Below are 15,282 nucleotides of genomic sequence, written 5' to 3' on the forward strand. Positions count from 1 at the left end.
TGAGGACTGAAGGAATCATTTTTACATCGAAACAGTTTTATTATGGGGTATGCAAAATTCAGCTTACATTTTAATGACAGAACACGAAATTTCATGAGCAGTAGACTGCTTCTGAGTTTGCGTTGGGTCCCTTCTCCCACATATTCATCATGTTCCTCTGCTTTAGGGTTATGCTGGTGGAAAAATTTGAGAAGCAGGGCGCCTGGGTGGCTCAGACGTTAAGCGTCTGCCTTCGGCTCAGGTCATGATCCCAGAGTCCTGGGATCGAGTCCCACATCGGGCTCCCTGCTCGGCGGGAAGCCTGCTTCTCCCTCTCCCACTCTCCCTGCTTGTGTTCCCTCTCTCGCTGTGTCTCTGTCAAATAAATAAAATCTTAAAAAAAAAAAAAATTTGAGAAGCAAACTTTAGCATGCCATGTGCCCTTATCTTGGTCACTTTACTCATTCTTGTATGTTCTCTTTTTTTTTTTTTTTTAAGATTTTATTTATTTATTTGCGAGAGAGAATGAGAGACAGAGAGCACGAGAGGGAGGAGGGTCAGAGGGAGAAGCAGACTCCCCGCTGAGCAGGGAGCCCGATGCGGGACTCGATCCCGGGACTCCAGGATCATGACCTGAGCCGAAGGCAGTCGCTCAACCGACTGAGCCACCCAGGCGCCCCTGTATGTCCTCTTTTTAAGGTATATAGTCTTGAAATAACAAAGAAAAAAGATGGTTTAATGAACGTAACAGTATGGTTAATATTTTAAAGTAACCAATGGTAAAACCTAATTTGGTTTTTTCAACTGGAACTAAAAAAGGTCATGCCGTGTCAAGTCCTGCAATGAAAGGTTCTCTTCTTTCCACCTGGACTTCTTATGGCTTATGGTAAGATGTTCTGGGGGACAAATGTGAAAAAAGATTTCTTCAGATTTTGTGCTTTGGATGCCCCAAGTACAAGGACACCTGAAATAAAATGTGAGATCAATTGACCATCCATTTTGATTGGTAGGACTCTTTCCTCATCAATTTCTAGAGCAATCTCAGAAAAACAAGTGAATTATAAAAGGCCATAATAAATTAGCATATAGTAGTATCCAGACAGACCCAAAAAGGCTATGAAATAGATTTAAAATTACTTCTTACAATGTCTTAAATATTCTCACAATAATGACAAAATAATCAAAAGTCAAAAAAAATCCAAACATAGTTTATGAATCAGTTTAAAGCATTCTGAATGAATACAGTTAAGATTTCTTATCAGTGAGGTAATAGAGCGATAGCTTTTCACAGTAACAAAATGTAGGAGGGCACCTAGGGAAGGAGGGAGGTAGAGAGGAAAAGGCATAAAATAAATTTATCCAAGCAAAATTTGGATTTTTCAAGCATCACAAACATCAGTGGAAAACACTGGAAAGAAATACCAGTAGCAGCAGTTCATAGAACAATTTCTCCATTAAACTCCAGCTAATATCTCTGTTGCATCCACTCCAGAAGCAACCTCCTAAAGAGACAAGAGGCCTATTTTCTATATAAGGATATTCCTAAAGTATCCAATCTCTTAGAACCTCTCTGTCTGCTGAAGTTACTACATGCAAAAAACAAAACCCTCAAATATCCTATAATGCTATACATTCTTCAAGATGAACAAAATGGTGTTCAAGTCTCACTTAATTTGCCAGGTTAAACTAAAAATAATATCTAAGCAGGTCTCTGTGCAGTGAATAAAGACTGCACTCATGCATCTACTACTCAACATATACAAAAACTCTCTTGTGAGCTAAATTCTTCTAGATAGCGAGCGAAACTCAAATGTAACTTTCAGTGCTCTCTATGACATCATCATTGTTCCAACCTGAGTTTTAAAAAAAAATTCCGGAAGAAACCTTTAAAAGACATTTAGTATATCCCTTAATATTTAAATCTGTCATTTAGTTTTTTTGAAAAGGTCCTTATTCTTTTTTCTGTCCTCACTGAAGATAGAGAACAGTTTGTCATATTACTTCTTACTTTGAGTCCTTTAATAAAAGATTCAACTAATAACTTAAGACTTATTAAATTATCTCAATAGCTTTCTCCCCTCCAGAGTTAAATGATCTGAATTCTTTGAACTTTTTCTCACAATCTCTGTTGTATTCCTTTTTATTTCTGCTATGTCCTCTCCTCCCCAACTCCTGGCAGGAATTGAATCAGTAAGAGGGGTACTTTTTCTCACCTCCTACAACTTGGTCTCTTTTTAGTGGTTGCTAATAAAGGAAAACAAAAGTTTCACCATCTATCTGCTCATCATTATAACAAATGCACATGGGTAAACAACTTGCCCACAGCCAGTTTAGTCCCTACTTTTAGAGAGGTAAGTTCGCCCTTCACAAGAAGCATTTCCTGTGCCATCTTATTGACCCTTCTTATTGTTTCTTTATTTCTACTGTTTATCTTCAGTATATGCTTTGATCTTGCCCACTAGTTCATTCCTTTTCCCCAAAACTCTAGAAAAGCCCAGTTTTAATCTACACACTCAATGAGAATGGGCTCATTTTCATGATATTGTTCATAAAGAAAAAGCTAAACAATGTAGAGCCCAAGGCTGAGACCTACAGTCCAGCACTCTTTTCTTTCCTGGTCGGCTTGGGTTACTAAATTTACCCTGTTAGGCAACTGTACACCACTATGTCAAGTTCACGTTCAATATCACGCTAATATAGACTTGAGAGCTTGGCTAGAACCAAATAATTCCCTTAATCTATACACATCGGGAACATTTGTAACATTTTGTTGATTTTAACCTTGGATTTTTACATTTTTGAGATAAGAATCTAAGCTTTAATAACTTTTCACCTTGATTAAGATGACATATTATATTAAATGTTGTATTATATTAAAGCACTCAAAACTGTTCTCTTTATAATAGAATGACAATCATGACATGGCTTTAGTGATTATGAATGGGTTAGCATATCATTTTAGCTCCACTTTGTTCTTCGGTCACTGAAACACAGATACTAAGTCAAATACACATATTTTTCATATATATAGCATTGTTCATACTAGTTGGTAGAATATAGGCCATCTCCTAAATTACATTCTACATTCCTAAAAGCAAATAAAACAAAAAAGTCTGCACATTTCTTCTTCAGTACAAAGCCTTTGAAAACAAAGTCCTTCAGAAGTATAGTGCTCTACACTTAGCTAGCTGTCTATTATCTGCAGTCATATGAGATCTAGCTATAGGAAAGGAAGTAATAAATTAACTATAGTGGCAATACAATAATTTGAAAATTATATTTGCACTATATGGGTTCAACCAAATGTTAGCTGATAGAGCTGCAACAAACCATACCATTATTTACTAAATAGTCTAATCAGTTTAAATGTTATATTATTATTATTATTTAGGAAATAAACACTCCAATGACAGTTATGTCCCATTAGCAATTTGTTTAGTACAATTACGCCCAAGGTCTTGTTATTGTTACCTCTTAACTATACCACATGTGTTTAAGTATTCTGTGAGTTGTATAGGACAGGATACACTTTAAGAAAATAAAATAACATTAAATTAAATTAAATTAGTGCTTCTCTCGTAAGACTTTTTTAGAAGACTGGAGAATCAACCAAAAGTGACCTTCCAAAATTTTTTTCCACACTGAGGGGCACCTGAGTGGCTCAGTCAGTTAAGCCTCCAACTCTTGGTCTCAGTTCAGGTCTTGATCTCAGGGTCATGAGTTCAAGCCCCACACTGGGCTCTACGCTGGGCATGGAGCCTACTTGAAAAAAATATGCAAAAATTTTTTTCCACATCGAAAGAGAAATACTCTTGGGATCAGAAATTCTACAGTAGCCAGCATGATATCAGAATAAACTGGACTTTAGTTTTAAAACATGGAGTTTTAGTGTTAGATAACACCTAAAATCTGGATATTTTATTTCTTAGTAAAATTAGCATTACTTCATCTGATAAAGGAATAAATCTACTTATAAAAATGTAATTCCAAAGTCAGATTTTTAAATAAATTCAGAGCTCCTTTCTCAGTTCAGATTTTTTCTTTACCCGAAGGCTGTATTATTGACATTAATTCTTACAAGAAGATCCTTAAGCACAGTTACATTGAGTCTGATTTTATTAGGATTTTTATTTACATTCATAAGATTTTTAAAGGGGCAAACTGATCTGATATAGAGGGGAAGCACCTACGTAGTTTGGTCTGAAATAACTGTCTGAAAATTAACTGACTAAATTATATTCCATGCAGGAACACTGTTTTAATTCACACCATACCCTGAGAAGGCACCAAGAAATCTGACAAGAACGAAGCCACTAGGAGCATGGCCACTATTGTTTCATGTTTGGTAAACGTCAGAATTTTAAATACATACAATAAATTTACACTGCACCAAGAGCACCTGAAACCACATATGGTAACATCTGTTCTAAGCTAGAAATGCTAATACCCGATTTCAAATACTCTACACTTTTTTAAGTTAATACCTATGACGTAATAATGACACTTTCCCACACTATGCTGGCAGCAATGCCATTTTCTTGTCAATTTTATAGACTAATTTCCTTAACTAACTCTATAACTATATAACATTTATCTGCCTTTTAAAAAAAAACCCGTGCTATACACAATTACAATAATGGAACTAAGCTTAATCACACTTCAATAAGAAAACTCACTTATGTATTGGTTTTTTTTTTTTCTGTTAAAGGAAGAACAACGCGTTACGAGAATACTTTCAACGCAATGACATTTGTTCAAGATTATGAAAAAATTTGAATCCTTTCTCTCAAGACCATTTCCTTTCGAATTTATACAGTTTGTTGCGTCAGCCCACCAAAGGAAAGCAAATCAAAGTACAGAGATACTTGGCCAGATGAGATAGAGAACGCTAACGTGACTTCAACGCATGGAGTTCCGGGTTGTTCTGTTCTACGTGCCAGTGCAAAGTCATGGCGTAGAACGCCAGATCAGTCCATTTTTACTGGGCTCAAGAAAATTCTCAATCAGAGCTTCAATGAGTTTCCTCAATTCCTCTTCTAGGAAGGCAGTGTCGCTGAAGAGAAAGATGAAGAGTTTCGAAAGTCTTGATTTTCATCACTTTAAATTTTGTTTAAGTTGTTACAATTTTAAAAGGGGGACGATTAAACACTTTGTAAACCAAAAAGAAGTTCACTCAGTTAAAACAAAACAAGACCAAAGGTGGGGAAAAAATCACACACAAGAAAACAACCATGATCACAAACTGAAGTTGAACCGCATTAAAGGGAGTTCCTTGGTACACGATACATGGATGAGTTTTGGTGTATCTACAGATTTTTCTCCTGGGTCAGGCAATTTAATGGTCCAGAACACCAATACCAGGTATTATGCTAAAATGGCTTCCTGAAATACTTTGAAGGACACCCATAGATATTATGGGATGATATGGCATGACTCAGATACAGAGGAGGGTTGGGACTAAAGAAATAAGATGCTTAAAAAATAAATGGACATTTACACTTATTTGCTTCAAGGCATCACTGCTGCTGCCCAAAACATTTCTAGGAAAGCCTCTTTCAACTGCCTTCATGGCCATTTGTTATTACCTTAATAATCATCCTTTATTTTTAATCAAATATAGCATTACCCAGTTTGGTTTCCTTTAAACTCTACTCTGAATGACTTCAGGATGTCTTTTTTTGCCCCCAAAGGGAATAAAATCTACTCTTAAATGCAAAGATTTAGGGACATACAAAATAATGTACCTTGGACTCGGAAGGCAATTCTAAAAAATCTCTTTCCCCAAAATATTCTGATCAGTGACATTATAGAAGGTACTACTCTTTTAATGAGTTTAAATAGCCTTTGAATATGTTTATTAAAGTCAATTTAGTGGCAATTCATACTCTTTTTTTTTTTTTTTAAGATTTTATTTATTCATTTGAGAGAGAGAATGAGATAGAGAGCATGAGAGGGGGGAGGGTCAGAGGGAGAAGCAGACTCCCCACCGAGCAGGGAGCCCGATGCGGGACTCGATCCCGGGACTCCAGGATCATGACCTGAGCCGAAGGCAGTCGCTTAACCAACTGAGCCACCCAGGCGCCCGGCAATTCATACTCTTAAAAGGAAATAAATTGGGCAGATTAAGTCAAATCACAATAGATGTAAGAAATAAAGAAATTATTTGTTGATCATTTCTTTATGTTCATCATTTAATAGTTAAAGCTCACAAAACCTTCCCAGTAATAAAAATTCACTAAAATTTTAAAATTCAATTCCCAAATGGTCCAGCTGCTTTGGAAAATAGTCTGGCAGTTCCTCCGAAAGTTAAACATAGAACTACCATGTGACCCAGCAATTCTCCACCTACATATAGACCCAAGTGAAATGAAAACATGTCCACACAAAAACTTGTGCACAAACATTTGTAGCACGGTTATTTGTAATATTAAAAATGTGGAAATAACCCAAATGTCCACCACCTGATAAAAGGATAAAAAAAAAGTGTTATATCTATACAACAGAATAGTATTAGGCCAAGAAAACAATTAAAAAAAAAAAAAAGTGATTCATGCTACAACACGGATGAACCTTGAAAACATTAAAGTAGAAGATGCCAGTCACAAAGGGCCATATGTTGTATGATTCCATTTATATGAAATGTCCACAATAAGCAAGTCAATAATGACAGATAGTAGATTGGTGGTTCCCTAGGGCTAAGATGGCAAGTGACTGCTAATGGGTATGGGACTTCTTTCTGAGGGGATGAAAATGTTCTAAAATTGTTCTAATAAAAAAAATTTTGATTGTAGTGATCTTTGCACAACTCTGAATATACTAAAAACCACGGAACTGTATGCTTTGAATGGGTAAACTGTATAGTATGTGAATTTTATCTCAATAGAGCCTATATATATATATATAAATATATAAATCTAAATATATATGGGTATATATATTTAAAAAGCCAATTCTTACCTCTGCTCGGGGGATGCACACATCTCTGCATAATACTTTATCTTTGGTTCTGTCCCACTTGTCCGAAGAGTAGCGACACAGCCATTTTGAAAAGTGAATGTAATCATTTGGCTGTTTTTACTTACAGGCAGCACCTATGCACAAGGTGAACAACAGCTGAGTTACACTCGGTACCTTTTTTCATTTTCAAGAGCTGTAAAATATACTCTACTTATGTGAGGTACCTAAAGGAGTCAAATTCATAGAAACAGGAAGTCGAAGGCCATTGGCAAGGGGTGGGGTAAGGGGGAAATGGGGAGTTGTTTAATGGGTATGGAGTTTCAGTTCAGCAAGATGAAAAAGTTCTGGACATCTCCTGCACAACAAGGTAGACAGAGTTAACACTATGGACTGCATGTTCAAAAATAGTTACAGTGGTAAATTTTGTTATGTGTTTTTTACAATTAAAAATATTTTTTGAAAATTATAAAATACAAAAGATTACATGCATAATAATTCATAAATATGCCATTTACTGAACATTTATAATCATACAAGCATTGGGTTATATACCTTACACACACGATCTCCAGGCCTCAGCAACAATCTTCCAGGGTAAATATTACTGCCAATTTACTGACATGGCTCAAAAAGAGTAAATGACCTGGTCAAGGTAATCAGCTAAAGTGGCAGAGCAAGAAGTTGAAGCCAGGTCTGTCTGTATCAAAGTCCAAACTGCCTCTACATTTGCAAAGGGCTTTATAAGTTCGAAGCTCTTTTTTTTTTTTTTAAAGATTTTATTTATTCATTCATGAGAGACAGAGAGAGAAGCAGAGGGAGAAGCAGGCTCCCAAGGAGCAGGGAGCCCGATGTGGGACTCGATCCCAGGACCCTGGGATCATGACCTGAGCCAAAGGCAGACGCTTAACCATCTGAGCCACCCAGGTGCCCCGAAGCACTTTCATAGACAGTTTATCGATCATCTCCAAAGCAGAGTGCACGTGTCCTAGAGGACAGGCAAAATAATCCACTGGGGTACAAAAAAATTTTATATTTTTTACCTAAAAGTTAAAAAAGGAAATGAAGCTTTACTGACGTTGAACATATGGATTCATACTAGTACCCTTCCTGGACCACAGGTCAGTCTGTGAAGGTATCTTGGGGGAACTGTGGTGGTTGTATAGGACAGAGGTGGTGCCTTTCATCAGGTGTCCAGAGCCTGGTCCTCTCCTTGACACCCCTCCCTCAGTTAGTGGTGCTACCATACACCAGCTGCTTAAGACAGAGACCTTGCTCCCCTCTTTTTCACTCACAGACCATCAGCTAGCAAGTCCTGTCTATTCTAGTCTTAATTTAACTCAACTTTGTCCAACTCTCTCCATCACTACTGCTACTGTATTTAATTCAGGCTCCCATCATGTCTCATCTTATTACTGAAATAGAGTACTAACTGACCTTCCCGCCTGGGAGTTTGCCTCTCTCTAACCCGCCGTGTGTGCCATTCCTCCTTGAATTCCACACTACAGTTGTAGAGGACTCTTTGTGGTTCTTTGGAGGAGAATATGCCTTCCTACCTCCAGACCTAGCACTTGCTGCTCCCTTTGCCTGAATACTCACCGTTCCTCCTCCATCTGGATAACTCCTATTACTCATACTCAGCTCACAGAAGTCCTTTAGAATGTCTTCTGTAAGCCTTCCAGATCTGAGCATCTGTGCTCTTCCATGGCATCTTATGCACCCCCTGGTCCTTTTATCATTTTGTAAAGTAATCCTTGCTTACTTCCATTTCCCCACTAGACTCCTGAGTGCAGAAACAGTGCCTTTCTCATTGCTCCTTCTCCAGTGTGCCAATATCTGTAGCACCGAAGGGCTTTGATAAATGCCTGCTGAACACACAGAAAGCAATCTGGAGTGTGAAGAAAACACTCAGGAGGTCTTTGACACTTACTATGTGACTGCTGGGGTAAATTAACAATGTCTACAGTACCTGCCTTACAAAATTGTTGTAAGCATCTATGGAGAACAGATAGAAAAGTACTTTGAATAAGGACTATCATAAACCTTAAAGGGAGTTAATAGGAAAAAAGCATCACACCAAGAACTACTCTGAGCACAACAACATTAGTGAAATAAAAAGAAGAAAAAATTTGGTTCTTCTCTTCAAGTAGTTTACAAAGATAGAAAGATAGATACCGGGCGCCTGGGTGGCTCAGTTGGTTAAGCGACTGCCTTCGGCTCAGGTCATGATCCTGGAGTCCCTGGATCGAGTCCCGCATCGGGCTCCCTGCTCGGCAGGGAGTCTGCTTCTCCCTCTGACCCTCCCCCCTCTCATGTGCTTGCTCTCTCTCATTCTCTCTCTCTCAAATAAATAAATTAAATTAAAAAAAAAAAAAGAAAGATAGATACCAGTAACTGGGAACGAATATTTGTTGATTAGATGAATAGACACAAAAGGAATATGAGTTCTATTCTATGCAAGAAATTGCAGATTTCCCAAAATATATTATGCCCCTAGCATCAGAGACAACATCAGGATATTATAAATGGAAATTAAGGCTAATAATCCTAACAATAACCAAATAGATATGATCAGCAATTTATGGCATTTAAATATTTGTTGAGCCCCTACCATGTAGGCAGGAGCTTTGACAGGCATGGAGGTATGTCAGAAACGGATTTGCCATGCACAACACAATGATAACATAAAATAGAAAGTGATAAATGACAAGAGTCAGGCCCAATATATAATGAAACCTCAGGAGGAAGATATTTAATTATGGGACCTGGAGGGTATGTGGAGGAGGTGACATCTGCCTGAAGTCTTAAATAACCCCTAAGATGTGGACCTGCAGCAGTAGGAAGGAGAGGCAGACTGGGGAAATAGCTTGAGCAAAAATACAGAAATTTATATTTTTATTTCTTTAAAGATTTTATTTATTTATCTGAGAGAGACAGATAGCCAGAGGGAGCACGAGGCAGGGGAGGGGCAGGGGGAAAGAGGGAGAAGCAGATTCCCAGCTGAGCTGGGAGCCCGACTTGACTTGGGTTTCAATCCCAGGACCCTAAGATCATGGCCTGAGCCGAAGGCAGACAACTAATTGACTGAGCCACCCAGGTGTCCCCAAATACAGAAATTTTTAATAAAAATGTACGCATATAAGAAACTGTAAGTTGCTCTATTTGGATGCAGGTATAGGGACTAAGGTTGAAAAGGGAAGTTGCAAATAGAAAGGTGTAACGGTGAGCTTTGAAACAAAAGGCTTTCAGACTTTATTTTCAACATCACACATTCTCCCTCTCTCTGTTCCTTTCTCTTTTTGTCTAATTCTCTTTCCCACCTCCCCACCCTCCAGGGAGGAGCATACACTTGGGGAGAGAGGAGGACAGGATCAGAGGCAGGGAGCCTGTCAGTGGGATTATAACTGCTCTGGAGAAAAGCAATGGATCCTAGTTTCAAAGACATTCACAGGCTTGAACTTCCACTATTTTACTATAGTACAAAGTAATACAAATTGTTAAAAAACTTAAAAAAAAAAAGAGGTACTTACTGATTTCTTATTAGGCTGGCTGTTATCATAGCCAGTGGTAACGTCCCGTATGTGCAATATAGCAAATGTCCCACAGAATTTTGGATATTCTTTTGGAGAATCAAAATTGCGAAGCCTTTCAAATATACTTTTGATGGTACTTGGATCATAACACAAGAAATATGAAGTTTTTGAAATATGATAACCATATCTGCACAAAGATTTAAAGTGTTAAAATCAGATTTCAGATAACTCTTCAGAGAAGTATATAATAAAGATAAGCCTATTATAGTACTATGTAGAAAGTGGCAGTCTTTAGTTCAGTTTTTGAACTTTTTAGAAAGGACTGACTATTTTCAAAACCAAATTTAGAAAGCTAAAAGTAGGACCAAAAAAAATGAGAAATTTGGCAATTGAAATGAGAAATTCATAATAATAGAACTTACTTTTCATAAACCTTAATCAGTTGCTGTTTCAATGTTATATTCATGGTTTCCAGGTAAGCTGCCATCTCGGCAGCAACTACGGCTGCACTCACCCCATCTTTATCCAAAACCGAAGTGCCACACAGAAAACCTAAGAATTAAAACACATTTTTATTTTTATTTTATTTTTTAAGATTTTTATTTGAGACAGAGAGAGGGCGTGCAGGAACAGGAAGGAGGAGCAGAGGGAGAGGGAAAAGCAGGCTCCCTGCTCAGTGGGTAGGCTCCCTGCTCCACACTGAGCAGGGAGCCCGGATGGAGATGGGGCTTGATCCCAGGACGCTGGGATCATGACCTGAGCCGAAGGCAGACGCTTAACTGACTGAGCCACACGTTATTTAAAAAGGGGAAAACTTAAGCCTATAATAATTTCAATAGTTTACATTTCTTCAGAAGAACCAATGAATTTAAGAGCCTACTAATAGATGAAACCCAGTGATACTAAAGGTACTTAGGGGACTTTTAAGAGTCTTCCCCCCCCACCAACCATGAAAAATGCATCTGCATATTTCTGAGTTCTCTGTGGTTTTTACAACTCAAAATGCAAAACCAGAAGACAAAAATTCCTCTTCATAAACATACTACATTTTAAAAAATGCTCTCATCAAATTTCAAAGATTTCAATATTTACTACATACCAATCGACTCCTCAAATGCAAAAAGGACTTCTTTCCCATTTTCCAGGAGGTCTTTTATCCTACTTCCAATCCATTTAAAACCTGGTAATGTTTCCTGAAATGCAGAGAAGGCCACTCTAGTTAAATGACTCCTCATAAATATATCTAGAGAGAGGCCTGTCACTAAATGCACGTAACACTCTCATAGTGATCTTCTCTTACGTTTTTTGGTCCACACAGATTTATATCATGGTGAGCACATAGCCAGAAGTGCTTGGATTCATATTGCCACGACTGATAACCTACTATTTATTGAGCACAGAAATAGGTGATTTACACCAAATATAATCCAACATTTGTAAGTGGTGATCATATAGTCACAAAGTAACATAAATACACACATATATTATGATCATCTACTATTTATCAAGCACCGTTAACAGGCACTTTATATCATTGTTTTTTTGTTTGTTTACAAAAACTCTGTTGCTGAAACAGAGGCTCAGAGCCTCAGTGAATTTGCCCAAGACTATGCTGTATGTATGAGATGGAGCCAGGATTCACTTACACTGCTTCTCAGAAACTGTCATTTGGGCTGTATTATAAGTACTAATATAAGAGAACCTATGAAGGTTGTGATTTAGTCCCCCCGAGTAATCAAAGGCCATAAAGCTTTTTAATGATGTACTTTCAACATTATCACAGTGTATGCTTGAATCAAGTGTTCCTTACCACAATACCATAGACTAATTAAAACCAAGGAAGTTACTAAGCCCTTCTTTCATAATTGGATTCGAGGACTTTTCATCAGATGAGCTACTATTCACTTTAAAGACATGAACTGTTTTAGAGTCAACAGAAAGAGCATGTAATAGACACTGATTCTGGAGCTCACCATTACTAACTTAGGATTCCCAATTCACCTCTCTACTTCCTCAGTGGGAAAAAATAAAAACCAAAACCTCTGCTACCCTCCCCAGAACCAACAACAAACACAAGGAAGCAAATTTATAATACTAGTCTTTACAATCACGTTCTTTTTTCTCTTTTGTGCTCTTTATACTTTTTTTTTTTTTTGCCATAGATATTGAGGAAAATGTTAACATTACCATAATTCAGAATCTTGAATAAATCTTGAATAAATTTTCAATTTTTTCTCTTTAGCAATTTGTTGTTGTTGTTTTTTTAAAGTAGGCTCTGTGCTGGGTGTGGAGCCCAATGCAGGGCTTGAACTCACAACCGTGAGATTGAGACCTGAGCTGAGATCAAGAGTTGGACAATTAATGGACTGAGCCACCCAGGCACCCTGCTATTTGTATTCTTTTTAAAGCCTGAGATTGAAAGTTCTATTTCATTAAATTAGGTATAATTTTCTTTTATTCAGCCAATTAGTGTTAAGACCTGTAGCTTGGCTGTGGCTCAAGAAAAATGCCCACAGGTGTGACATTTGCACTGATATTTGACAAAGATGGCGGAGGAAAAGCAATTTAATTGGCATCAATCCCAGAAGCTATAAAAATTGTCAGCTTAACTCTCTAAGGCTCACGAAAGTTAATGATCTGTGCTGAGAGAGAGTTATTATTTGTTTTTTGGATGTAGAATCATTGGGTCTTAATTTACAATTTAGAAGACTAAGTTTCTTAAGACTGAACCTGAAGAGCTTAAACAATGGTTGATGATACCTACAATTTTTTGGAATGGAGTTTCTGTTACTGATGAGGTCACTAGGAGCCAGATTTTCTCAGTATGAAAACCAGATTTTATTGTATGGAATAATAAGCATTAATGCAATTTTTAAAGAATATCTTATCTCAGTTCCAGAAATTCACATACTGGATGGATGGACTTGGCTCAAGGTGTCTAAACTGTCAAAAGATTAAGCAAGTGTTAACAGAATTTAAAAAAAAGGGGGGGGGGGATTATAAATCAAATCAATACAAGTCAGTTTTGATGGGGAGATGGCTTTAATGTATACACTTAGAAACTGATTGAGAAAAGTAGCACGCAGATTTTCTCTGTTCTTACTTCAAAATGAAATCCTTCTTTGAGTGCAATTGCCTTCAAAATTTTGGAAGAGACTGTGGTGGCTAACATATAAACGTTCTTCACATCAGCATTTCTTGATGTATTTTTCTTCCAGCAAGCAAACATCCACCACCCAAACAAAGCTGCCAATTCATTCCCTGTGAAAACTTTCCAATGACCACTGTAGAGAGAATGAAGATTCAAGTCAAGACTTTTGTAACTTCTCATTAAAATTTCTTGACCCTAAGACGTATAAATTACCATCCCTCACATAGGAAAATCCAAAAGCTATTATATGAGATTCTTGAGAAAACATTTAGGATTATTTCTAGCTCACCAGCAGTGAACTTAGGGTAGAAATGGCAACAATGTCTGTTGAAAAATTATTACACTGTAACTATTGTTCTCCTACTTAATGAGAGAAAACTTATAATATGATGTCCTGTCTATATAAGGACATTTGTCACAACATTATAAGGGCAAAAATACATAGCAATCCAAAGGACCAAGATTAGAAAACAATTATATTGATAAAGCAATCTGTTGGGCTATCATGCCTTTTTAAAAATTATATTTTAAACAATATTTAAGGACTGAAAAAAATGCTCATGGTACAATATTAAGTGGAAAACAATCAAAATATAAAAATATATGTAGCATAACAATTTTATAAAAACAAATATATCTTAAGGAAATATCAAAATATCAACCTAGGGGTTATTTTTGGATAGTGGACTTACAGGAAATTTATTTTCTTATTTTTTTATTATTTCCAATGAGCCTGTAAGACTTAAAATCAAAAACTCTTTTTCGAAGTTGAAGCTTTACTTACTTCTCCTGAAGCTCTGCCACTGCCAGCCGGTCTGCATCAGGATCTGTGGCTAGCACTACGCGGGCTTTTTCTTTCTCTGCCAGTCTCAAAGAAAGTTCCTGAAACAGTGAGCCAAATCACCAGATTGTATTCCAGAGGTTAAATTCAATGTTAATAATCCTACATGTAGGCACTATGTTAGTTGACATAAATTTGAGAAGGAATACAGTTTGACTAAATTTAAAATAAGCCTAGAAGTAGGGATATCCATCACAGAGATTTCAAATATAACAGGATATATGGTTCCAATAGAATTTAAATGATGTCCACGAAGGTGGTTTCTGTCTTTGTAAGTAATCTCTGAGTTGTCAATGACTTCTATTTGATGAAGTTTAATACACTAATAATAATGTAAATAGAGAAAAAAAAATACCAGCACAGATTCTCCTTCTTCAGGATTTGGGCATTTAACAGTAGAAAAGTCTGGATCAGGATCTTTTTGTTCTGGTACTGGAATTGGAGGCTTAAAACCAAATACTTGGAAAGCCAACTGCACATAGTCGTGTCCAACCCCATGGAAAGATGTATGTACAAATTTCAAGGTGGTCTTTGAGTTTAATTCCCTGTAAAGGAAAAGAATTATTCAATCGATATCATAAAACTTGGTGCTTGTGATATAATTAAAATAAGCTATAGAGAAGAAGCTAAAATTTATTTTTTAGGATGAAGAACAGATAGCAAGCCAACGGCTTTCTAGCAATAGTGTTAGCTATTTATGGAACAGTTATGAAAATATGGAAATAAGGCAAAATCAGATTTTAGAGGAAATTTCCTAATCTCATATAGAGAATACATATATTTAGCTATAATTTTTTAACAGCTTTATTAAGAAGTACTTAATA

The 15,282-nt window shown here is 36.8% G+C and overlaps 1 protein-coding gene across 4 annotated transcripts in view; it reads right to left on the reverse strand.

The window, feature by feature from the left end:
- Positions 1 to 2,195: 2,195 nt before the first annotated feature.
- The window catches only part of PGM2L1 (phosphoglucomutase 2 like 1), a 109,667-nt gene continuing 96,580 nt past the window's right edge, over positions 2,196 to 15,282 (reverse strand). For all 4 annotated transcript variants that reach the window (XM_034995485.1, XM_034995486.1, XM_034995484.1 and 1 more), the window contains 8 exons: positions 14,814 to 15,003; positions 14,402 to 14,499; positions 13,570 to 13,750; positions 11,566 to 11,659; positions 10,889 to 11,018; positions 10,464 to 10,653; positions 6,937 to 7,070; positions 2,196 to 5,032 (listed from right to left, as the gene is read on the reverse strand). In XM_034995485.1, the coding sequence (XP_034851376.1) occupies positions 4,927 to 5,032; positions 6,937 to 7,070; positions 10,464 to 10,653; positions 10,889 to 11,018; positions 11,566 to 11,659; positions 13,570 to 13,750; positions 14,402 to 14,499; positions 14,814 to 15,003 (1,123 nt within the window). In that variant the 3' untranslated portion in view covers positions 2,196 to 4,926. The remainder of the gene's footprint in view (positions 5,033 to 6,936; positions 7,071 to 10,463; positions 10,654 to 10,888; positions 11,019 to 11,565; positions 11,660 to 13,569; positions 13,751 to 14,401; positions 14,500 to 14,813; positions 15,004 to 15,282) is intronic.

Source organism: Mirounga leonina, unplaced genomic scaffold, assembly GCF_011800145.1.
Source record: "Mirounga leonina isolate KUSES-001 unplaced genomic scaffold, KU_Mleo_1.0 Mir_92, whole genome shotgun sequence".
Lineage (NCBI taxonomy): Eukaryota > Metazoa > Chordata > Mammalia > Carnivora > Phocidae > Mirounga > Mirounga leonina.